The sequence below is a fragment of the Manis javanica genome, chromosome 12, assembly GCF_040802235.1.
Source record: "Manis javanica isolate MJ-LG chromosome 12, MJ_LKY, whole genome shotgun sequence".
Lineage (NCBI taxonomy): Eukaryota > Metazoa > Chordata > Mammalia > Pholidota > Manidae > Manis > Manis javanica.
The window spans coordinates 17,116,805-17,138,970 of NC_133167.1; the positions used below are offsets into that span (position 1 = coordinate 17,116,805).

At 39.6% G+C, this 22,166-nt stretch overlaps 1 protein-coding gene and 1 long non-coding RNA gene across 3 annotated transcripts in view; one reads left to right on the forward strand and one right to left on the reverse strand.

Moving 5' to 3' along the window:
• The window catches only part of CYP27A1 (cytochrome P450 family 27 subfamily A member 1), a 39,304-nt gene that overhangs the window by 8,704 nt on the left and 8,434 nt on the right, over window positions 1-22,166 (reverse strand). Inside the window, exon 2 of one of the 2 annotated variants that reach the window (XM_073218092.1) lies at window positions 19,240-19,376. The exons of the other annotated variant lie outside the window; for it this stretch is intronic. Coding sequence (XP_073074193.1) covers window positions 19,240-19,376 — 137 coding nt within the window. The remainder of the gene's footprint in view (window positions 1-19,239; window positions 19,377-22,166) is intronic. 2 annotated transcript variants of the gene reach the window in all.
• On the forward strand, window positions 5-19,225 carry LOC140844944 (uncharacterized). The gene is made up of 3 exons (XR_012123532.1): window positions 5-17,225; window positions 17,324-17,395; window positions 17,535-19,225. It is a non-coding gene; the product is annotated as an uncharacterized lncRNA (long non-coding RNA).

The following is a 22,166-nucleotide window of genomic DNA, read 5'->3' on the forward strand; positions in this document are numbered from 1 at the left end:
GGGTTCAACCAAAGCTGAATAACCATGGCGCAGCCAGACAGGCACTTCCTTGAGAGCAGACAGGGGAGTGTCTCATGTACACTCCAGAGCAAGTGGGCTGGGAAAAAGCAGATTGTGTAGGAGGTAGGCACTGAATGGGTGCCCTGTAGTTCTAAAAGGTGAACACTGGGAAAAATGGACACACAGGAATTAAAATATTGAGAGCAATGAATATCTGGTGGAATTGGGGGAACTGAGGTCCTTGGAGGAATGAGATTTTGGAAAAATGGAATATGTGGCAATCTAGGGTATATGAAGGTGTAGATATTTGGAGCCCAGGTTTTAGGAAATTCAGCCCTTTAGTAAGATATAGTAGAATGCCTTCATAGAAGCATTTAATCTTCTGCAGATAGCTGTCAATGAAATGAAGATAAATATCTCATGTAATCAACAAAAGAAACACAATTAGAAACTCCAAGAAAAATAAGAAGCTGAATGAGAAAGTCAGGATCTAAATAGAAAGTGACCAATGTGGTATTAATGTTTTAAATTTTAAAAATCTATTAGCTGTGTTAAGTAGTGTAATTCTTAAACATATTAGCCTTAGAATTTCTAAAGCAATTGACAACTGATTCCCATCCATCTGTGAAATTGACATGACTATGATGATGTTTTTATAGTTGCTGAAAATGAGGGAGAAAATAAATACATTTTAGTTTTTGGAGGGTAAAACTTACAAATAATCCATGAATATGAGACAAATTTTCTGGCTAAATTAAACCTACAAACTGAAAGAAAATGAAACAGTGGTTTCCCAGGTACTTTGTCTTTCATAATCTGTTACTTAAGAGATCAGAATCTGCTTCAGTATAGAAATTAGGCCAAAGAGCTTCTGTAAAAGAGACATAAAATTCTAGAGAAAAGACCTATCCTTCAAATTATAGAAGGAAATTTCACCCAACTGATAATCCAGAAAAATACCATTCTTAACTGGATCTTACTATTGGCATTAAAAACTGGATTCTCATAGGACTAATGCTACCTAACTGTCCTCAATATGTTCCCCAATTGCCCAGAATCCACCCTGAACCACCAGCTGGTTCTGCCAGATCCCAGGAAGACAGCCTTGACAAACCCCAATATCCATTCAGTCTTGTTCCCATTTCTGTTTCCTAGTAATGCCTGCCAGTGTGGTAGAGTTTGGAACAGTTGATTGTAAATGATTCCTGGAGAGAAATATACATATTGACACATGGCCACTGGGAGTCTCAAATGACACAACACTACATGAAGGATAGTTTGTTAATATTTATAAAAATCACAAATGCATTTATGCACTGAGCATGGGATATCTACATAATGGAATACTGTATCACCTTAAAAGAAGATGAAGTAGCTCCTCATGTATTAACATGGAAAGATAGATTGTAGTATAGAAAGATAGCCAGGATAGATTGTTAAATGGAGAAATGTAATATCTTTTGTCTAAGAAAGGGGAGCCAAATAAGTATATACAACATTTGCATTTGCTTTTATGGAGAAATACTGGCTTGATACATCAGAACCCCATAAAGTGATTACTTATGGGAGGGTGGAGGGGACAGCGGTGGGATAAGACTGTGAAATGTATATATTATTAAATTATTTTGAGTTTTAAATTATGAGAAAGTACTCAAATTTGTTTAATCTGAAGGGGGGAAAAAAAGAAAGTGTTTCCTAAACAAGTCACCTGCCGTTTGATCAGGTAATCTTAGAATGCAAGAAAGATGTGTTGACCGTGACCTGGGCCTATGCCTTCAGGAGGCTATAAAAGGAAGATGCTCCTCTCCAAACAACATATATACATGGCCAGCCAGCTCGTGAAGTGATGCCTGACATCATCACTCCATAGGGAAATGCCCGTCAAACCTCAGTGGAATGCCCCCTCACACCTGCCTGGGTGGCCAGCATGGAAAAGACACATGATAATGACCAGTGGCTAGGACGTCGAGAACCAGACATGCACGTGACACTGGTGGTCACACAAAATGGTCTGGACACTGTGGAAAGCAGCTCAGAGCTCCCACAGTCAGCCATAGGATAGTCCCATGACCTGCAAGAACACTCTGGCATGTATGACCACAATAACTGGACACACGTGCTCAAACAGTACCTGTGTGTACATACTAGTGTGGCTCCCAATAGTGAAAAGGCAATAAAAACCCAAATGTCCATCAACAGATGAATGGATGGAGAAAATGTGGTCTGCAGCGGAGGAGTGTTCAGCCATACAAAGGAAGGAAGTCTTCAAACATGCTATGTCATACATGAAGCGTGAATGATGTACTGAGAGAGCCCAGACACAAAAGGCAACCTATTACCTGATTGTGTCCAGGAGAAAATGATGAATAGGCAAATCCATAGGGGCCAGAGTGGATGAGTAATTACCAGGGCAGAAAGGACCGTGTCTGTCTGGTAAGCAGCTGTGGGGTTTCACTGGGGGAGATAAAAAATGCTGGAGCCACATGGTGGTGAGGGTTGTAGCACTCTGGGATGTACATACTCCTTAGATTTATAAGTGGGTCCTAGCCATATTCATTTTGTTTCTTTTTCTTTAAGGTTCCATTTTCTAAAAGCACTTATACATCTATATTTTTCTCTACTAAATTCCTAAAAAGAATCAACCTAAAAGTAAGCTTAATTTGTGTTCCAGTGTGGTTTACTTAAGATAATAACATAATATTAATAAAAAATAATAGTTGCAAATATTGCATGGAGCTTAGCATAAACCAAACACTGTTCCAAGCACTTTACTTATATTAGCTCATTTAGTCCTCACTACAGCTGTACAAGCGAGGTGTAACATTACCAGAATTTGGCAGATGAGGAAACTGAGGCCTAAAGAGGTTGCCCCAGGTCACTATACTGGCAGTGACCAGTACAGCAGCAGAATCAGATTTCAAACTCAGACCTCCTGGGTGGAGGCCGTGCTCTCAACCCCTCATTCCAGTGATCCCTGAGAAAACTGAGTATGTCTTACTAATTGGAAGCAAACTTAGGCCCTTTAAAAATACATGCTATTTAAAACCACCACAGCTATGCAATAAGCCAAGGTTTCTCATGGCACTGTTAACATCTGGGCCTGGATAGTTCTTTGTTGTGTCCTGTGCATTGTACATTGTTTAGCAGCACCCCTAGCCTCTACCCACTGGCACACACCCCCACCATCAAGTTGTGACAACCATAAACGTCTCCAGATATTGCCAAGAGGTCCCCAAGGGAGCAAAATCACCCAGGTTGGGGACCTCTGCAATGACCCCAACCTCTTAATATGCCTCCTAATTCTTTAATTTTAGAAGACTCTTTTTAAGAAATAATATCTCATTTTGAAAACTTATTTATCTGAAGTTTGGTTGTTTTTCCTTTTGTTAAGTTCCAGTAAAATTACAGATATTTTAATAAAAATGCAAACAGTGGTTATCTCTGAGTCATGGTTTTATAGATGGTTTACTTTACTTTCTTCTTTATACTGTCACTTGTTTTTCAAATTTTCTATAATCTTGGAATCAGAAAAAAAAGTCATATTCTTAAAAAGCTAGCTCAAACTGGAAATTTCTCAATCTGAACGAGAATCTGTCCCTCTAAACGATTGTGTGCTAAAATTTGACCAGCTCAGCTTAAGACCCAAAACAGCAACTTAAAGGAGAAATAAAGAGTTTACAATTAATGGGTTACATCTTGTTGCTGCAATAGTAGGGTTTAGTCTTAACATTATTTCTAAGTGAAAAATCATATGTATTTGTTACTATGTCTTAAGAATAGTTTGTTAGAAATATAAGTGGTCATGTGATTTACTAAATGTTAACAGCTGTTTTTAAATGTTTAAATCATGCCAAACAATGCATATCTATGCCATCCAGATTTACTGTAATCTTTTACTGAGTATTTGGATTGGGATAAAGGGTTTGTACTATGTACTTTTTATTAATAAATAAATAGAAAACTTTAGTAACACTCCAGAAAAAAAAAAGACTAGATCAATAGTCCTCTACTGGAATCAAAAGGTTATGGCACCACTTCCTGGCTGTCAGCTTGGAGGTTTCTGGAACATTTCCCACTTTGCCTAAATCATGTTTTCTTCCCTCTTCCTTCATTTTTCTCTTATCAGAGTACTTGGTGGACTTATCAGTTAACAAGGTTCTATTTATGTAAGAACTTATTTTAGAAAGCCACCAGAATACTTGTTGAGACAGTGTGCCGTTTCTGTGAGTCTACCAGTAGGCTGTAACCTGAGCCAGTTAGAAGCCCCAAGGTTCTCAGATAGGTCCCATCCAAGTGCTACTTTGTAGAACATAGCCTCCTAGGGATCATCTTCCAGGATGAATGGGAGAGGGAGCTTCCAGGTCAGACTCCAAAGAGGAGTGTTGAATTCACTCAACACTCATTTATTGAGCTCCTATCCTGTTCCTCCTATACTGATAGAGGGGTTGGGGATATAGCCATGAACGCAGCAGGAAAGACCCACTGTTAGAGAGTTTACATCCTAGTGCATGGGCCACACAGGTGATAATTTAATTACATATGCTCATAAACTGCTCCTTGGTTATTTTGTCAGCTGTCTTGTCTCTTTAACTAGATTTAAAATCTTCAAGAACAGGAACCTTTTTTTTTTGTCTCCAATATTGCTTGACATACTGCTAGCCACATTACAGACATTTAATCAGTTTTTAGCAGTTGTTAGTGAATCAAGTGGGAAAAAAAAGTTGCAGAACAACACAAGGAATATGAGAAAGACAGAGGCAGAGGCAGAAAGGAGATGGAGAAGAGGAGTCATACAAAACTGGTAACAGTGGCTACACTGGAGTGGGGATTAGTTTTTAAAGCCTGAAAAAATAGTCTGAAAAGGAATTAAGAAAATAATTCCATTTGCAATAGTATCTGTTGGGGACTGAATGTCTGTGTCTCTCCTAAATGCATATGTTGAAGCCTTAACCCCCAGTGTGGCTATATTTAGGGATGGGGCCTCTAAGGATGTAATTAAGAGTAAATAACAGTGGGGCTTTGACCCAATAGAATTAGTGTCCTCATAAAAAGATAAATCAGACAGTGCGCGCGCTCTCTCTCTCTGCACACACACATCAAGGAAAGGCCATGTGAAGACACAGGGAAAAGGTTGCTATCTACAGGCCAGGAAGAGAGCTTGTGCCAGAAACCAAACATGCGGGCGCCCTGATCTTAGACTTCCAGCCTCCAGAACTATGAGAAAATAAATTTCTATTGTTTAAGATATCCAGTCTGTGGTATTTTGCTATGGCAGCCAGAGAAGACTAATATAGTATCCAAAAGAATAAAATACTTAGGAATAAATTTAACCAAGGAGATAAGTTATGTGTACACTGAAAAGTACAAAACACTGCTGAAAGAAATTCAAGACCTAAATACATGAAAATATATCCCATGTTCCTGGATTAGGAGACTTAATATTGTTAAATTGGCAGCACTCTACAAATGATCTACAGATTGAATGCAATCTCCTTTTCTGAAGAAATGGAAAAACCAATTCTCACATTCATATGGAACTGCAAGAAGACTTGAATAGCCAAAACAACAGTGAAAGAGACAACAAAGTTGGAAGAGTCACTCTCCCTCCCTGATTTTAAAACTTATTACAAAACTATAGTACTCAAAGCAGTGTGGCAGTATCATAAGGATATACACAGACACCAATGGACTAGAACTGAAAGTCCAGAAATAAGCCCAAATATCTATGGTCAATTGATTTCTTACAAGAGTGCCAAGACTATTCAATGGGTGAAATAACAGTCTCATCAATAAATGGAGCTGGGACAACTGGATAACCAAGTGCAAATGAATGAAGTTGGACCCCTACCTCACCTCATCTATAAAAATTAACTCAAAATGAATCAACAACCTAAATATAAGCGCTAAAAATATAAAACTCTTAGAATAAAATATAGCAATAAATCTTCATGACCTTGGATTTGGCAAAGGATTCATAGATTTGAAAATAGAAGAATGAGCAATGAAAGAAAAAAAATAAGACCATAAAATTAAAAAATTTTTAATCATCAAAGGACATTATCAAGAATGTAAAAAGACATTCTAGAGAATGGGAAAAAATATTTCCAAATCATATATTTGATGAGGGCTTAATATCCAGAATATACAAAGAGCTCTTAAAAACTCAACAACAAGACAACCCAATTTTAAAATGGTCAAAGGACTTGACATTCCTCCAAAGAGGACATATAAATGGCTGATACACACATGAGAAGATGTTCAACATTATTGGTCATTAAGGAAATGCAAATCAAAACCACAAGAAGATACCATTTCACACCTACTAGGATGGTTTTAATAATAAGAAAAAAAACAGAAAATAACAAATTGTTGGTGAGCATGTAGAGATTATACACTGCTGAATGTAATGGTGCACCTGAATGGAATGTAAAAATGGTGCACCTGCTATGGAAAACCACTTGGCAGGTCCCCAAAAGGTTAAACATAGAATTACCATATGATTGATCAATTCCATTCCTAGGTATATACCCAAGAGAAATGAAAACATGCCACACACAGATGTGTATACAAGGTTTAGAGAAGTATTATTCATAATAGTCAAAAGGTGGAAATAACCCAAATGTCATTAGCTGACAAATGGATAGGCAATTTGTGGTATATTCTGACAATGGAATATTATGCAGCCATGAAAATAAATGGAATATGATACACATTAAACCTGGAGTGAACCTTGACAACATCTGCTGAGTCCAAGAAGCCAGATACAAAAGGTCACATAATGTACAATCCTTTTTATTTGAATAAGCAAATCCATGGAGACAGCAAATAGGTTACTGATTATAAAGGGATAGTAGGAGAGAGGAATGATGGTGTTTTTCTGGGGTGTTGGAAAAGTTTTGAAACTAGAGGCAGTGGTTTCATAACATTGAGAATACACAAAATGCCAATGAATTGTACACCTGTACAATTGTACACTTTAAAATGATTAATTATATTATGTGAATTTCCCCTAAAAAATAAAAACCTAGATGAAGTTTGTGGTATTTAAAACCTCCAGAGCTTCAGCCAGAACCCTCTGTGGACAAAGATGGTCCCTGAGAAAAGAGAACAGAAAGGGACTGAGGAATGTTCACCTGAGTTGGTTCCTCTTTGGTTTCAAGGTTTTCTTTCCTGTAGAGCAAGGCGGAAAGAGGGCCAGACCAATGTTTCCTTTCCCTTGTCAGCCCATAACCCAGAATTAAAGATCAATTTTTAAGGGGTGTTTGCTATTTTGTTTATTTGCTCTGAGAAGAACACACTGGCAGTCTCTCTTTTCTTAGAAATGGAAATGCCCTCTGTTGCACAAAACTGTTTATAACTTCTGGAAGACAATGTGGCAGGCAATACATACCAAAGTTCTGAATGAAATCTTTTACCACAACAATACCATTTTAAGGACTTATTTAATTCAGGATATGCGTGGTATTTAGTGACATATATTTATGAAAGTTTTACATATGAAAAATCTAAATATATAATAAGGCTCAGGAAATTCTGGTGTAGCCATCAAAAACTGTTATAGAAGTGTTTGTTGGTATAGAAAGATACTGAATTAATTTTCTAGTAAAGGGAAGGTTTACAAAAAAGAGTATGCTTTCATTTAAAAATCTTTATGTAAATGTAGCTGACACCGAGGGGAAAGTGTGGAAGCCTATTCACCAAGGACAAGCAGAGAAATTGCTTACTCACCTCCAAGATGATGTGTATATTATGTATTCTTTCCACAAATTCTTATTAAGCACCTATATGTACAAGGCACTGTGACATGTGTAGGGTTTTGAGATTACATAAGATTTGGATTTCTTCTCTGTCTTTATGTTTTCTGATTTCCCTATAATAAACAAGTATTCCTTCTGAAAATTATTTCAACTAAGTGAAAATGACATTTTCTCTAAAATGTGGTCATGTAATCACAATTAGCGTGTACCTACATTGATGTGATTTTTTTTTTAAAAAAGGATAATTTTTATAGCAAAAAAAAGTGCCTGTCTTGTCATGTGTTTTCATCTTAACCCAGTCATTCATAGCTGGCAGTATCAGCTGAGAAGTCACAGACTGCTTGGCAGGAAATTTTTTTTTTAATTTTTTAATTTTGGTATCATTAATCTACAATTACATGAGGAACATTATGTTTACTAGGCTCCCCCCTTCACCAGGTCCCCCCTACAAACCCTATTACTGTCACTGACAATCAGCATAGTAAGATGCTGTAGAGTCACTACTTGTCTTCTCTGTGTTGCACATCCCTCCCTGTGCCTCCCCCCACATTATACATGCTAATCGTAATTTGGCAGGAAATTTTGTTCTAGTTCTAGCCCCAACACTAATGGGCTTTGTCACTTTGTTGGGTAATAGCTCTGCCATGACACTCCTGACATCCATATACACAAAGGCTTCAACCAGCTGCCCTGAGTACTCAGGGCTGAATGCCTTTGAACCCCCCAGAACATCAGAGGACCAGAGGCTGGCAAGGAGCTGTCATAAGGCCACCACGTACTCACCTCCTTATGTCCCCTGGGAGGCTGCCAGGAGACAATTTCTCATTACCTCTGGGTTCTAATGAGGTGTGGACTTTCTGCCCCAGCCCCCACAGAAAGAGCTGGATGTTAAACCACTTTGTTGCAGTCTAGAAGGGGTACCTCAACAAAGGAGTTCCCACAACTCGTACTGCAGTCAGCTGGCCCCTTTAGTTTTGGGGTTGTACTTTTGCGCATGTGGGCCAAGATTCTTGAGGAGTTGGCACCTTTGGCTTCTTCTTTCCACTCTCTGTGTAAGTGATAAACTGTCTTCTAAACATGGCCCCTTTGTAGCTTTACTGGAAGTATCTGTTAGGTCTTGGCCCTGACTCTCTAATGTGTGAATTTGACACAGTTGGTGCCCAACATGAGGCTGGTAAAGTTACAATGCCCTTTTAGAGTCCTTAGTCACTCGGCCAAGTTCAGAGATAAATTCCTGTGATCTAGTAGCACATGCTCTGGTCTAAGTGTGTGTGAGCGGGACATGGGAGTGGCGGGGAAGCGTGTTTCCCCCAGAGGACTGCGTGGACCATGTTAGGAGGAGGGATGAGGCCGGCAGTGCAGAGGAGAAGGGACCTTCCCCGGTTCTGTCTCTTCTGGTAGTAAATGGCCGCTGGGAACTACAGGAAGTGCAGAGCTGTGCTTTCCAGGGGAGTGGTCTCCCACACTGCCCCGTCCCCCATGCTCCTGGGCTCCCTGAGCTTCCACCACGGTGAAGCTCCCCAAGTGTCTGTGTTACACCCTTTAGTCTGTGTTTCTTTGAAAACTGATAGTTTGGGGAAAGAATTGCAGTGAATGTTGTATATTTGAAACCAATATGATATTGTATATCAACTATATTCCAATAAAACATTTTTTAAAAAAGGATTGCAGTGAAGAGAGGAAAGGAAAGTGAGTCTGAGAGTGAGAAGACCTGTGAGCCAATCCCTGCAGCAGACTGTTACAAAAATGTGTAACCAATATTGCAATATTTAACTGTGAATGTTCCCAAAGGGTTAGGAAAATTCCTCTGATGTCCAAAGATTTCACTGCATAACAATGTCTTATTGGTTGATAAGCTGAAGGTCTCAGCAAGACTGACTGGTAAGATTAAGAGTGAGTTTGCCAAGCAGTTTCTGGAAACAATGTTGGTGGAGTGACACCACTAATCTGTCTGGCGTCAAAGAGAATCTGCTGTCTTTCACCAACCAAAAAGCAGTATGCTCTTGATATAAAAGCTGCACCCACAAAAGGGATGATCCTCCCACAGCTGTTGCCCCACCACTCCTGACTGACTTCATGCGGTTTTTAACCCTCTCCTCCCCAAAGCTGAGAAGGTCACAACATTCTCCTAGAGATCCCACAGGCAAATTAGCAAGGTATGCACTAGGATCCTGGGAGGTAGTAGCAGACCTGGTTGATGTTTAGTGACAAGGGAACAAAGGTCCTTGACCCAATGGTGGAGTCCTGAGAGCCCAGATGAGTTGTGTTGGTGTTTCAAGTGAAAGGGGAGAGAGACCCCATAAACATTTTTAAAAGCATTTAATCCCTCTGTATCATCAGGAAAACAAAAGGGTTTCATTCAGACAGGTGGCTATGGACACAGATAAAATAGTCTCTGCTTATTTAGGCAGCTGGTCCCTCTTAGAAGAAGCAGGAAAGAAGAAATTGAAGATAGGTTTGGGCAAAATCCTAATGAGACTCTAGAAGTTGGGTTGCCCTGGCATATGAGAAAGCCACACCAGTTCAGCTGTATGTGAAGGAATGGAGATCAATTCATCACCTAATGACCAGCCCCATGCTCCCAGCCATCCTGGCCACAAACACCTTAGCTGATGACTTGAGCATGGAGGAAGAACAGGTAGAGATTGCTCAGGGCTTGTTGTAGTGGGTCTTTACAACCATAATGAAACCATCACCTGATAAGCAGCCATGGGGACAGGAGGGGAAGCTATAACTTCCCTTAGGGTCACAGTATTCCCATTCTGGACTGATAGTGGAAAATAAGAATGCCCAGAGGATGTGACAGTCACTCAAGATTAGACTGAGCACTTTGCTCAATGGGCACCATCGCTTTTGGGGACAGTTAAATCTCTTGAACCCCAAAGATAGACTCTAGACAATTCTTATCAACAAAGTGGGTATTGCCTAACAAGCTTCCCTTATTACACAGAAGTGGTATATTCAGGAAGGAAGGAAGCCAAGCATTTAGCGGTTAGTTGCCCTCTGGATTCAGATGCAGAGTCTACCAACACCTCAGGTTGCTTAGGAGCTTCAGTACACTGAGGTTCTTCATAATGCCTAGGTTCGTGGATGGATTAGCTAAGCTGAAGGTCATGCTGCTATGCAGCCCCAAAGGAAACTGTTTAAGGCTATGCATGGAAAAGAGAATTCTGTTCAGTGGGCAGAGTTGTGAGCTGTGGACTTGCCCTGGAAAAGACTTCCAAAATACACGTTGTTACATTTTCACTGATTCATGACAGTGTGGACTAGTATCTGGCAGCAAAATGCCTGGATGATCAAGTCTCAGCCTATCTGGCAATGAACGTTATGGCAGCAGATCACAGAAGACTGACACCCTGATTCATGACCCAGGTTGAGGCCTTGGAAAAGGTCTCCTTGGATGGACATCAATGGATTTAACAAGCTGGTGAGATACGTGGTGCTTGCATAAGAACCATAGCCACCTGGATACATCTTGCACAGGGCATGGTTATCCATCTATAATTCAAGACAAGGCTCAGTGACTCCAGCATATGAAGCCAAGGAAGCCTGGCAAATATGCCTAAACTGCCAACTACATAGTCCAGTGGTAAAGGAAACTTTGGGGCAAATAGGAGTACCAAACTGACCTGTCCTGGCAAACAGACTGTATGGGTCTGTTACCATCCTCTCAAGGGTACAGTTGGGCATTGACTACAGGAGACACCTTTTCAAAGAATGGCACTGCCATCTCCATCTCCACAGCAGATAGGGGCACACTATTTCAAAGACCCTTAGATGGGTTATGCTATATATCTGGACCAAGAGCATGCAATGAGACAATGGTGCCACCTTTGTAGTAAAAGGTACCCAGCAGTGGGCAGCTACTTGGAACATTTGCTGGACGTTTCATGGCTCATATCATCCCCAGGCACCCCCCAGGTGCCACTGAAAGATGGATAGAATGGACTGTTCAAGGGGAAACCAAAAAAGATAATTGGACAACCAAGGCTCAAGCTCCCAGTGGACCACATGCTTAAGAAAGTCAATATGGACTATACACACGGCAATTTACGAGAAGGCTACCTCCCATTTAAACAGAACTTTTAATTATGAGTGAGGTCCAGATAGGCTGTACAAGACCCCAAATCACATAATTAACTCTTCTCATTCTACCATTTTTCTTCCCACACCTACCCCTTTGGAAATCAGGCTACCAGAATCTGCAAGCAGCAAGAGAAGTCAGGGAGTATTTTAACTTGGCACTTCTTTTGCCACTGGCTATGCTTGCTACTCTTGGGCAATCATGGATATTGATGATAATGACCATGAATATGAGGTAACAACTCCTAAGATGGTCCTGGCAGGGCTCATATGTCAAGGGGTGGGAGATGTTCTAGGATTGTACGAGGTATACATGGAGGAATCAAATGAGACCCTCTGGAGAAACCAGGGCTCACATGAAGGTAAGACCTAGGAGGATTGGGACAAAGAATGAGATGATTGCTGGAGGAACAATCACACTGATCACATGGCTGTGGAAGGAGAGTAACACCTCTGGTTAGTGGGACATCAAGAGTCAGCCCCAGGAAGTTGAGGGTGGAAGGAGGAACTATTCATCTCTCCCTCTCAGCTCTGACCTACAAAGCATCTAGCCTATTTAACCCAGACTGCAGCCACCATCCTCAATTTGACTGCTGGCCAAAGAAAATCTTAGAAACTTCCCAAGAGCTGTTGACCTGAGCAAGGATCCACCTCCAGTAAAGATGACAGAGCAAGATTAACTTTCTGGACATTGACCTGGTCTCCTAAACTTCATCTTATTGTTGGCATCTTGTTTATTTGTCACAGGTTGTTCTAAACTGCAACATGGGTGGTAACAAGCAAGCATATTGCCCAGGACTTCTGTGGGTCAGCTGAGGTGGGACATGCATGCTTGCTGACACCTCTATTTGCCCTCCAAATGGGGAGCCTGGCTGCAGTCTGTACTCCAAACAGGCCTAATCAACCTATAGGGAGTCATGGCTGTGGTGACTCTCATCTGATGTTATCTAAGACAAACAACAGACTTGGTATAAGCTCCTATCAGAAAAATTAGAGTATCTATGTAATGTAGTGATCGATGCCCCTGAGAATTCTTAGACACGTGAAAGGTCAGTGGAGTTGTAGGGTAACCTTGCACATGTCCATGCATGCAAAGACTTAAGCCACAGCTTATAGGTTTGGACAAACATTCTGTGATCCTCCTCAAATATGAAAGAAGAGGAGCTATAAGTCCCTGCTACAAGGACACCTCCCACTCACCTCCCTGTCCCACCTGGGAGGCAGTTATGAGGCCGTTTCTCATCACCTCCCAGTTTCTGATGTGGTGTGAGCTTTCTACCCACTCCCACTTAGAAAAGAGCTAAAGGGTAGCTCTTTGTATAGCTCTAAGCTTTAGAACCCCTCAGCCACAGGGCACCCTTCAACTCACATTGCAGTCATCTGGTTGGAAAAGTTTCAGTGTTGTGCTTTTGAGTTTGTGAGACAAGTATCAAGGGGAGCTGGCACCTTTGCCTTATGCTTCCTTTTACTGTGTAAGCAATAAAATGTCTAAATCTAAACATGGTTTTGTTTTATTTTCAATGATTAAATCAGCCAGGCTTTGGTCTTGTCTTGCCTGACATTTTCTCCTCTGTTAAACAAAAGAATTACACTGTTAATCAATCTCAAAGTTGTACAACGGTTTGCCCATAAGTTACAGTCAATAACCCAAGGTAGCCCATTAAGGTCATCATTATAGATATAGTACCTAGAGCACACTAATCTGTCCCCCAGGCAAGGGTTGGTAACCTGAGGTGGGCAGGAGGGAGATGAAATTCTGTACAATATGTTGTGTATAAACTCACTTTCTCCTGTATCAAAGTGCCATAGCTTTCAGATTTTCAAAAGGTTGGAACCTAAACAAATTTAGGAAACTCAGATTTGGGTTATAACAAAGATTCTCTCCTTAACTAAATTCAAGTCAAGCTCCTCTCAACCCTCTTCATGACTAGACCCTTGGCCCATAAAGGCGTAAACACACTAGCATGGTTTCTAGCAGCTTACAGTAGCATTCCTAGGACAACCTTAATCATTAGGATGGAGCCCCCTTAAAGTGCCTGCCTGAGAAAACTCAAGTCTGCCAAAGGAAATTTCCTGTTTGTTCAAGCCAATACCTGAAGATAGGGCCTTGTCTCCCAGCCTCTGTGGGAGGGTAACAGCTTAACTTCAATAAAATAAGCACCAGTTAGCAAACCCAGATGAATTTCACATGGGCCAACCCCCTCCTTCCTGCTTTTTGTAATTTTTTATTTTTCTGACTCTGCTCAAGCCCCATCATCCCACATCCCACTCTATCACTCTCCCTCTAAAATGCCCAGTCACCTCTGCACAGATCAGAATGGAGTTTATCTCTTTCTCCTGCTGTCAGTAGTTATTGAATAAAATCTGTTTTCACCACTTCACCTATGTCCAGCTGTGCTTGTCTTTGACAGCTGTGTGTACGTTGAAAACTCAAGCAGTGGAAACAACCCAAATATCTATCAACAGATGAATGGATGAACAAATTGGGGTATATCCCTACAGTGGAGTATTATTCAGCTATAAAAAGGAAACAAATACTGATATATGCTTTAACATGAACCTTGAAAACATCATGCTAAGTGAAAGAAGCCCTTCACAACAGAACACATACTGAATTAGTCCGTTTATATGAAATATCCAGAATCGGCAAATCCATAGAGACGGAAAGTAGATTAGTGGCTACCAGAGAGGTTGATGAGGGAATGGAGTGGAAGAGTGGTAACAGCTAGAGTATGAGGTTTTTTTTCTGGGGCGATGAGAATATTCTAAAATTGATGTGGCAATAGCTACACAACTCTCTGAATATACTAAAAATCATTTAATTGCTCAATGGTTGAATTGTATGGTATGTGATTATATATTACTAAAGCTGTTACAAGAGAAGAAAAAAATATTAAAATCATCTAAAATCTCCCCTAGAAAAAATTGATAATGCACTGAGAAGTTCTTGTCTCCTACTTAGAGACCTATTTAGTTTACTGAGAGCTCTCATCACAGCAAAACCACCCTGAACAGCAAGTAAATAGCCTAAAGGGCCAAAGAAACACCAGGCATTGTTTTGCTGGTGTCATTACACCTGCTCCTGAAAGCTGGCAGCCATCAGGTGGATAAACAGAAGGAGAGAGGGAACTTCATGCACAGGCTGCTCTTTTGCCTACATTAACAGATGTCAGAAAGAAGGCCTGCTCAGAGTCAAAGATGAAGAGAAGTCCAACTGGGAACGCCATGCCTCAGTGCTGTCAAAGTGTCATCAGGAATTTAGCCCCAACTCCTTCACACAAGTGGAATTCATATTTCCAAGTGACAGAAGGTGCTAAATAATTAACAGCATTCCCAGGTTCTCCTTGCTCCAAATCTTGCCTTGAATGATCTCCTCTAAGATCAGCCCAAGCCAGAGGCAACATGTGGACTCATGATGAGCCAAATTACTTGTATTTTTAATTATATTTTAATGTGGATAATTAAAGAAAACAACACTATGAACACCCATGTACTCATCTGCCAGAATTAAGACTGCTAATATTTGTCATATTTGCTTCGAAATATTTTTTAAAAATGAAAATATTTCAGATACAAAGTCCCCTTATCTTGCCCTTTGCTCTTCTTCCCCAGAGTAACCACTAATTTGAATTGTACTCCTGTCGATGTTTATAAAATTTTATTCTATATATAGTAAATACATATATATACCTCCAATGATAACCCGTAGTATTGGGGTTTTTAATTTACACAAATAGCATTCCACTATACATATCATTCTACACTCAACTTTATTTTTGAGTTCTATATTGATACACAGAAACCTTGTACATTCATTATGACTGTTGTATAGTGTTCTATTTATGAATATATTGTAATTTATTTAGCCTGCTACTGGTCATTTAACATGTTTCTAAATTTTTTATTTTACAAACAAAACTGCAAAAAAACGTTTCTGTGCATGTATGCAGCCATTACTTCAAAAATCATAAAAATGTCCGTTTTTATGCAAGAAAGCAGAAATGTCATAAGTTACAAAGCTATATAACAAGTAGTTGACAGAAAGAACTTCCCTCTGATTTTGCATTCTGGAGAAACAATGGGCTAAGGGTAAAGGACGAGCCAAGAGTGAGGAAAGAGAAGGCATTGCCTGGGATGCCCTCGGAGAAACCATCAGGAAAACAGAAGCCCTGCCCACTGCCTGCACCCCTCACGCACTCAGAGGCAAACTTCAGGAAGCTGAGCACACCTTTCCCTACCAACCAGGCTGGGCTGGAATGGAACCATGAGAGTATTCCATGAGACTAGCAATGGATGCAGAGCTGAAAGGAGTACGTTGACACAGAGGTGGACATCAAAAGTAAGGACCCAGAGCCAAACAGAGCTACAAGAGGAAGGACCATCAGAAGACCCCAAAATATTACATGGGATCAGGAAACACATGGTCAGTCATCCTTTTATCTCCTACTCTGTTTTTTTTGCTGTTGCTTTTAAAAACTGTAAAAGGTAATATCTGCACACTGTTAAAAGTCAAGCAGTACAAAGGTACAGAAGGACCCAAGAGATGGTGAACTATGCCTGGGGAAGGTGAAGCCAGAGGAAGCTCAGGTGGGGGTCCATAGCAGTCCTGCAATATAAAGAAAGTCTTCCTCCTAACTCTCACCTCCAGACTCCAAGACCCCTGCACAGAGTCAGCCATCATTCCCAATTTCTTGAGTGTCCCTCAAAGGATACTCACGCACATACAAACCTATAATGCATATATACCTTACATTCTTTATCCACAAATCATTCTTCCTGTCTCTTAGCAAGCAAATCATATCAATGCACATACATCTGCCCCTATTCTTTTTAATGCTTGCATAAAATTCCAAAGTATGAATATACTATGCTTATTTAATTAACCCCCTCCTGGGACATGTAAATAATTCTAATCTTTCCCTGTCAGAATACTGTTCTGCATTATTGCTTTGACCACACAATTTTGTCCGTAACATAAAAACCTGTCAGTGCAGTTGTTAAATTGGCATAACTCACATCTTCTAACCTAATACTTAGTTTCAAATTTCCTATCCCTGAGACTTAAAGGCAGTACACCTAATTTTGTCACAGCTTCAAGGACAACCTGTAAATATCTGCCAGATGAAACTGAAAAACACTCAAGTCAAGTCAAGGTAACTGGAGGATAATCTCTGGAAGGCTTGATGGTAACATGAGTAGTGGGGAAGAAAACCCATCTAATCAGTGGTATTAGCCAAACTGAAGAAAGAATGTATCACCAGAATGGGAGTGGCCATTACAAAACCCAGAAGAGGGGAGCTAAACAGCAGAATTTGGCTGCATTTCCCTCTCAAGAGAGAGATACTTAATCTGATGAGCAGGCACCAGAGAAGCACATTTAACCAGGTTTCTCCAAATTTTCCTTCCATATAACTCTACTCCTTTAGTCCTGGGGTCCCTGCCCACAGCAGTCTGCTAATATTGTCATTAATTTATCTCCATAGGTACCTGGATCCTAAGAAGAGGATTTTGTGGATTCAATATGCCACATATTCTTTGACATTCCTTTCACTAAGGTGAGGTCTACATCTTCTCCTCTAGATTCTGGGTGGACTCTATAACTGCTTTCATGGTTAGACTACAGTGGAAAAGATGCTGTGCCAGTTTCCAAGCCCAGGACTAAAAGAACTGGCAACTTCTACTTTCTGTCTCTAGGACCATCCACTCTGGGGGAAGCCAGTACCCTGTGAGAAGTCTGACTATCCAGAGACCACCATGCTGTGAGGAAGCCCAAGCTAGTCATGTGGAGAGAGAGAGAGAGTGAGAGATACCTGGCTGTTCTGGCCAAACCAGTCCAGGCAACATTCAACTGAAGAAGTCATCTTGGAAATTCCAACCCCAGCAGAGGTGACATGGAGAAAAACTGAGGAAGCCAACCAAAAGCCAGACCTGAGGCCCAGACATTATGGCTCTTCCTTAACCATCCCAGTCATCTTTAGTCATTCAAACTGAAGCCCCACTCCATTGTGAAGCACAGGTAAGACACTTTTTATGTGTATTAACCAAATTCCTGACCCACAAAATCATGAATATAACAAAATGTTTTTAGCCATTACATTTTCAGATAGTTAGTTATGCAGCAATAGTTAACTAGAATAGGGGGTTCTATGCATTATAATTGCCAGGAGGGCTAATTTTCTCAGTAAAATAAACATGTGGGCACTGCAGAGCACAATTTGTTTCTGTGGATTTGGCCAGTGTAGATCAGCTCCTAATAGTCTACCCATGCTAAATGTGCTGACAAAATTTAGTTTCTAACTTAAAAAACTGAGACCCAAAGGGCCAGGCTTATTCCACCTGCCCACATCCTTCCTGTCTCTTTTTCACTCTCTTTTATGTCAAACAATCCAAATAAAGTTTACCACCAGATGTAGTAGCCACTGCTTGGTGTCATTCATAGCCCTTTGGCTGGTACATGAAATTTATTCATTTAACAAATATTACTGAGAGCCTCCCTTGTGCCCATGACTGTGCCTGGTACTGGGGGACACAGAGATAGGAAAGATATAGGCCCAGTACTCAGAGCATCACAGCTCAGTCCCTAAGCAATATAAATAGGTAATGATAAGAAACATGTGGACCTAAATATATAAAGCAAATATTAACAGATCTAAGGGAGAAATAGATGGCAATACAATCATAGTAGAGGACTTTAATACCTCATTTTCATCAATGAACAGATCATCCAGACTGAAAAATCAATGGGGAAACACTGGCTTTAAATGGCACTAACTTAGACCAGATGGACTTAACAGGCATATAGAACACTCTATCTAAATGCAACAGAATATACATTCTTTCCAAGTGCACATGGAACATTCTCCAGGTTAAATTATATGTTAGGACACAAAACAAGTCTAAATAAATTCATGAAGACTCATATTAAGCATCTTTTCCTACCACAATGGTATAAAACTAGCATCAATTATAAGAAGAAAACTGGAAAATTCACATATATGTGGAGATTAAACAACATGCTACTAACCAACCACTGGGTCAAAGAAGAAATCAAAAGAGAAACAAACAAAAAAATAGCTAAAGATGAATTCAAATGGAAATACAACATACAAAATTTAAATGGAGGAGTGTCTACAAAAAGGAGGCTGGGGCCTCAAATGGACACATACGGGGTTAAAAGCTGATTTTCCAGGCCCTGTTGAGATTCCTGAGCAAGGGGAAAATATAACCAAACATGCTTTTAAGGGTACTGATGTAGCAGGGGTCCATGGGTAGATAGTAGAGGCATATTTGCAGCAAGGGAAACCAAGCAGGAGAGGGCACCCAGACACCATTCCTTCCCAGAGTTATCATGGGACTGTTCATGCTTCTCGTAAAGCCACAGACAAGCAAGAAGACTTACCTGGTGGTGGAGCTACTGGAGTTTCTGGAGCTAAAAATGATATCTTCTTCTTTGGGAAGAACAAAGCCTGCCAGGTGCAGAAGACCACAGATCATCTGGCCTTTGATGCTGATTTCAGTGGAGAGTGGGAATGGAGGCTTCATGGAAAAGATACAAAGAATGGTAAAACCCAAAGCCTACGGGATGCAGCAAAAGTAGTTCTAAGATGGAAGTTCACTGCAATAAATGCCTACATTAAGAAACAAGAAAATTCTCAAATAAGCAACCTAACTTTACACCTCAAGGATTTCAAAACAAAGAAAGTAACAAGAGACAAAGAAGAACATTACATAATGATAAGGGATCAGTCCAACAAGAGGACAAAACCATTATAAATATCTATGCACCAACAGAGGAGCACTTAAATATGTAAAACAAATACTAACAATTAAAGGGGAAAATAGATTGCAACACATTCGTTTTAGGAGACTTTAACACACTACTCACATCAAAACATAAACTAGACAGAAAATAAATAAACAGGCACTGAACAACAGATCAAATGGACTTAACAGATATCTACAGAACACTCCACCCAAAAGGCACAGGATACACATTTTTCTCAAGTGTACATAGAATGTTCTCCAGAATAGATCACATATTAGGCCTCAAGAAGAGCCTCAATAAATTAAAAAAGATTGAAATTGTATCAAGCACCTTCTCAGACCACAATGGTATGAAACTAGAAATAAATTACACAAAGAAAACAAAATCCTACAAACACATGCAGGCTAAACAACATGCTTCTAAATAATCAATGGACCAATGAACAAATTAAAACAGAAATCAAGCAATACATCGAGACAAAGGAAAACAAAAACACAACAGCCCAAAATCTGTGCGACATGGCAAAGACAGTTCTAAGAGGAAAGTACATAGCAATACAGGCTTACCTCAAGAAACAAGAATAATCCTAAATAAACAGTCTAAAATTACAATTCAAGAAACTAGAAAAAGAAGAACAAATGCAGCCCAAAGTCAGCAGAAGGGGGGACATAATAAAGATCAGAGCAGAAATAAATAAAATAGAGAAGAATAAAACAATAGAAAAAAATCAATGAAACCAGGAGCTGGTTCCTTGAGAAAATAAACAAAATAGATAAACACCTAGCCAGACTTTATAAAGAAAAAAAGAGAGTGTACACACATAAAGAGAATGAGAAATGAAGAAGGAATAATCACAACGGGTACTGCAGAAACACAAAGAATATTAGAGAATACTATGAAAAATTATCTGTCAATAAATTGGACAACTTAGAAGAAATAGGCAACTTCCTAGAAAAACACAACCTTCCCATGCTAACCCAGAAAGAAACAGAAAACCTGAACAGATCAATTACCAGCAATGAAATTGAACTGGTAATCAAAAAACTACCTAAAAACAAAACTCCATACCCAGATGGCTTCACAGCCAAATTCTGCCAAACATTTAAAGAAGAGCTAATACCCATCCTTCTTAAGTATTCCAAAAAGTAGAAGAGAAGGGAATACTTCCAAACTCATTCTATGAGGCCAGCATCACTCTAATACCAAAACCAGACAAAGACACCACAAAAAAAGAAAATTACTGACCAATAACTCTGATGAACATAGATGCAAAAATTCTCAACAAAATATTAGCAAACTGAGTCCAAAAATATGTAAAAAAGATCATCCATCATTACTAAGTGGGATTTTTTCCAGGGATGCGAGGATGGTACAATATTTGTGAATCAATATCATATACCTTATTGACAAAAATAAGGATAAAAAACCACATGATCACCTCAATAGATGCTGAAAAAGCATTTGACAAAGTTCAACACCCATTCATGATAAAAACTCTCAACAAAATGGGTATAGAGGGCAAGTACCTCAATGTAATAAAGGTCATATACAACAAACACATAGCCAACATTGTACTTAACAGTGAAAAGGTGAAAGCTTTCCCTCTAAGGTCAGGCACAAGACAAGGATGCTCATTCTGATCACTTTTATTCAATATTGTACTGGAGGTCCTAGCCATGGCAATCAGACAACACAAAGAGATAAAGGGCATCCAAATTGGTAAGGAAGAAATTAAACTCTCACTATTTGCAGAAGACATTATACGTAGAAAACCCTAAAGAATCCATTCCAAAACTACTAGAACTAATATCTGAATTCAGCAAAGTTGCAGGATACAAAATTAATACACAGAACTCTGTTGCAGTCCTATATACTAACAATGAACTAGCAGAAAGAGAAATCAGGAAAAAAACTCCATTTTACAATTGCATCAAAAAGAATAAAATACCTAGGAATAAACCTAACCAAAGACATGTAAGACCTATGCTCTGAAAACTACAAGAAACTTATGAGAGAAATTAAAAAGACACAAATAAATGGAAATCTATCTCATGCTCCTGCTTGTGGATAGGAAGAATTAATATTGTCAAAATGACCATCCTGCCCAAAGCAATTTACAGATTCAATGCAATCCCTATCAAAATACCAACAGTTCTTCAAAGAACTAGAACAAATAGTTCTAAAATTCATATGGAATCACAAAAAACCCTGAATATCCAAAGCAATCCTGAGAAAGATAAACAAAGCTGGAAGTGTTTATGTTCCACAACTTCAAGCTCTATCACAAAGCTACAGTAATCAAAACAATTTGGTACTGGCACAAGAACAAATCCATAGATCAATGGAACAGAATAGAGAGCCCAGATATAAACCCACACAAATATGGTCAATTAATATATGATAAAGGAGCCATGAAATATACAACAGGGAAAGACAGCCTCTTCAACAACTGGTGCTGGCAAAACTGGACAGCTACATGTAAGAGAGTGAAACTGAATTATTATCTAACTTCATACACAAAAGTAAACTCGAATGGATCAAAGATCTGAATGTAAGTCATG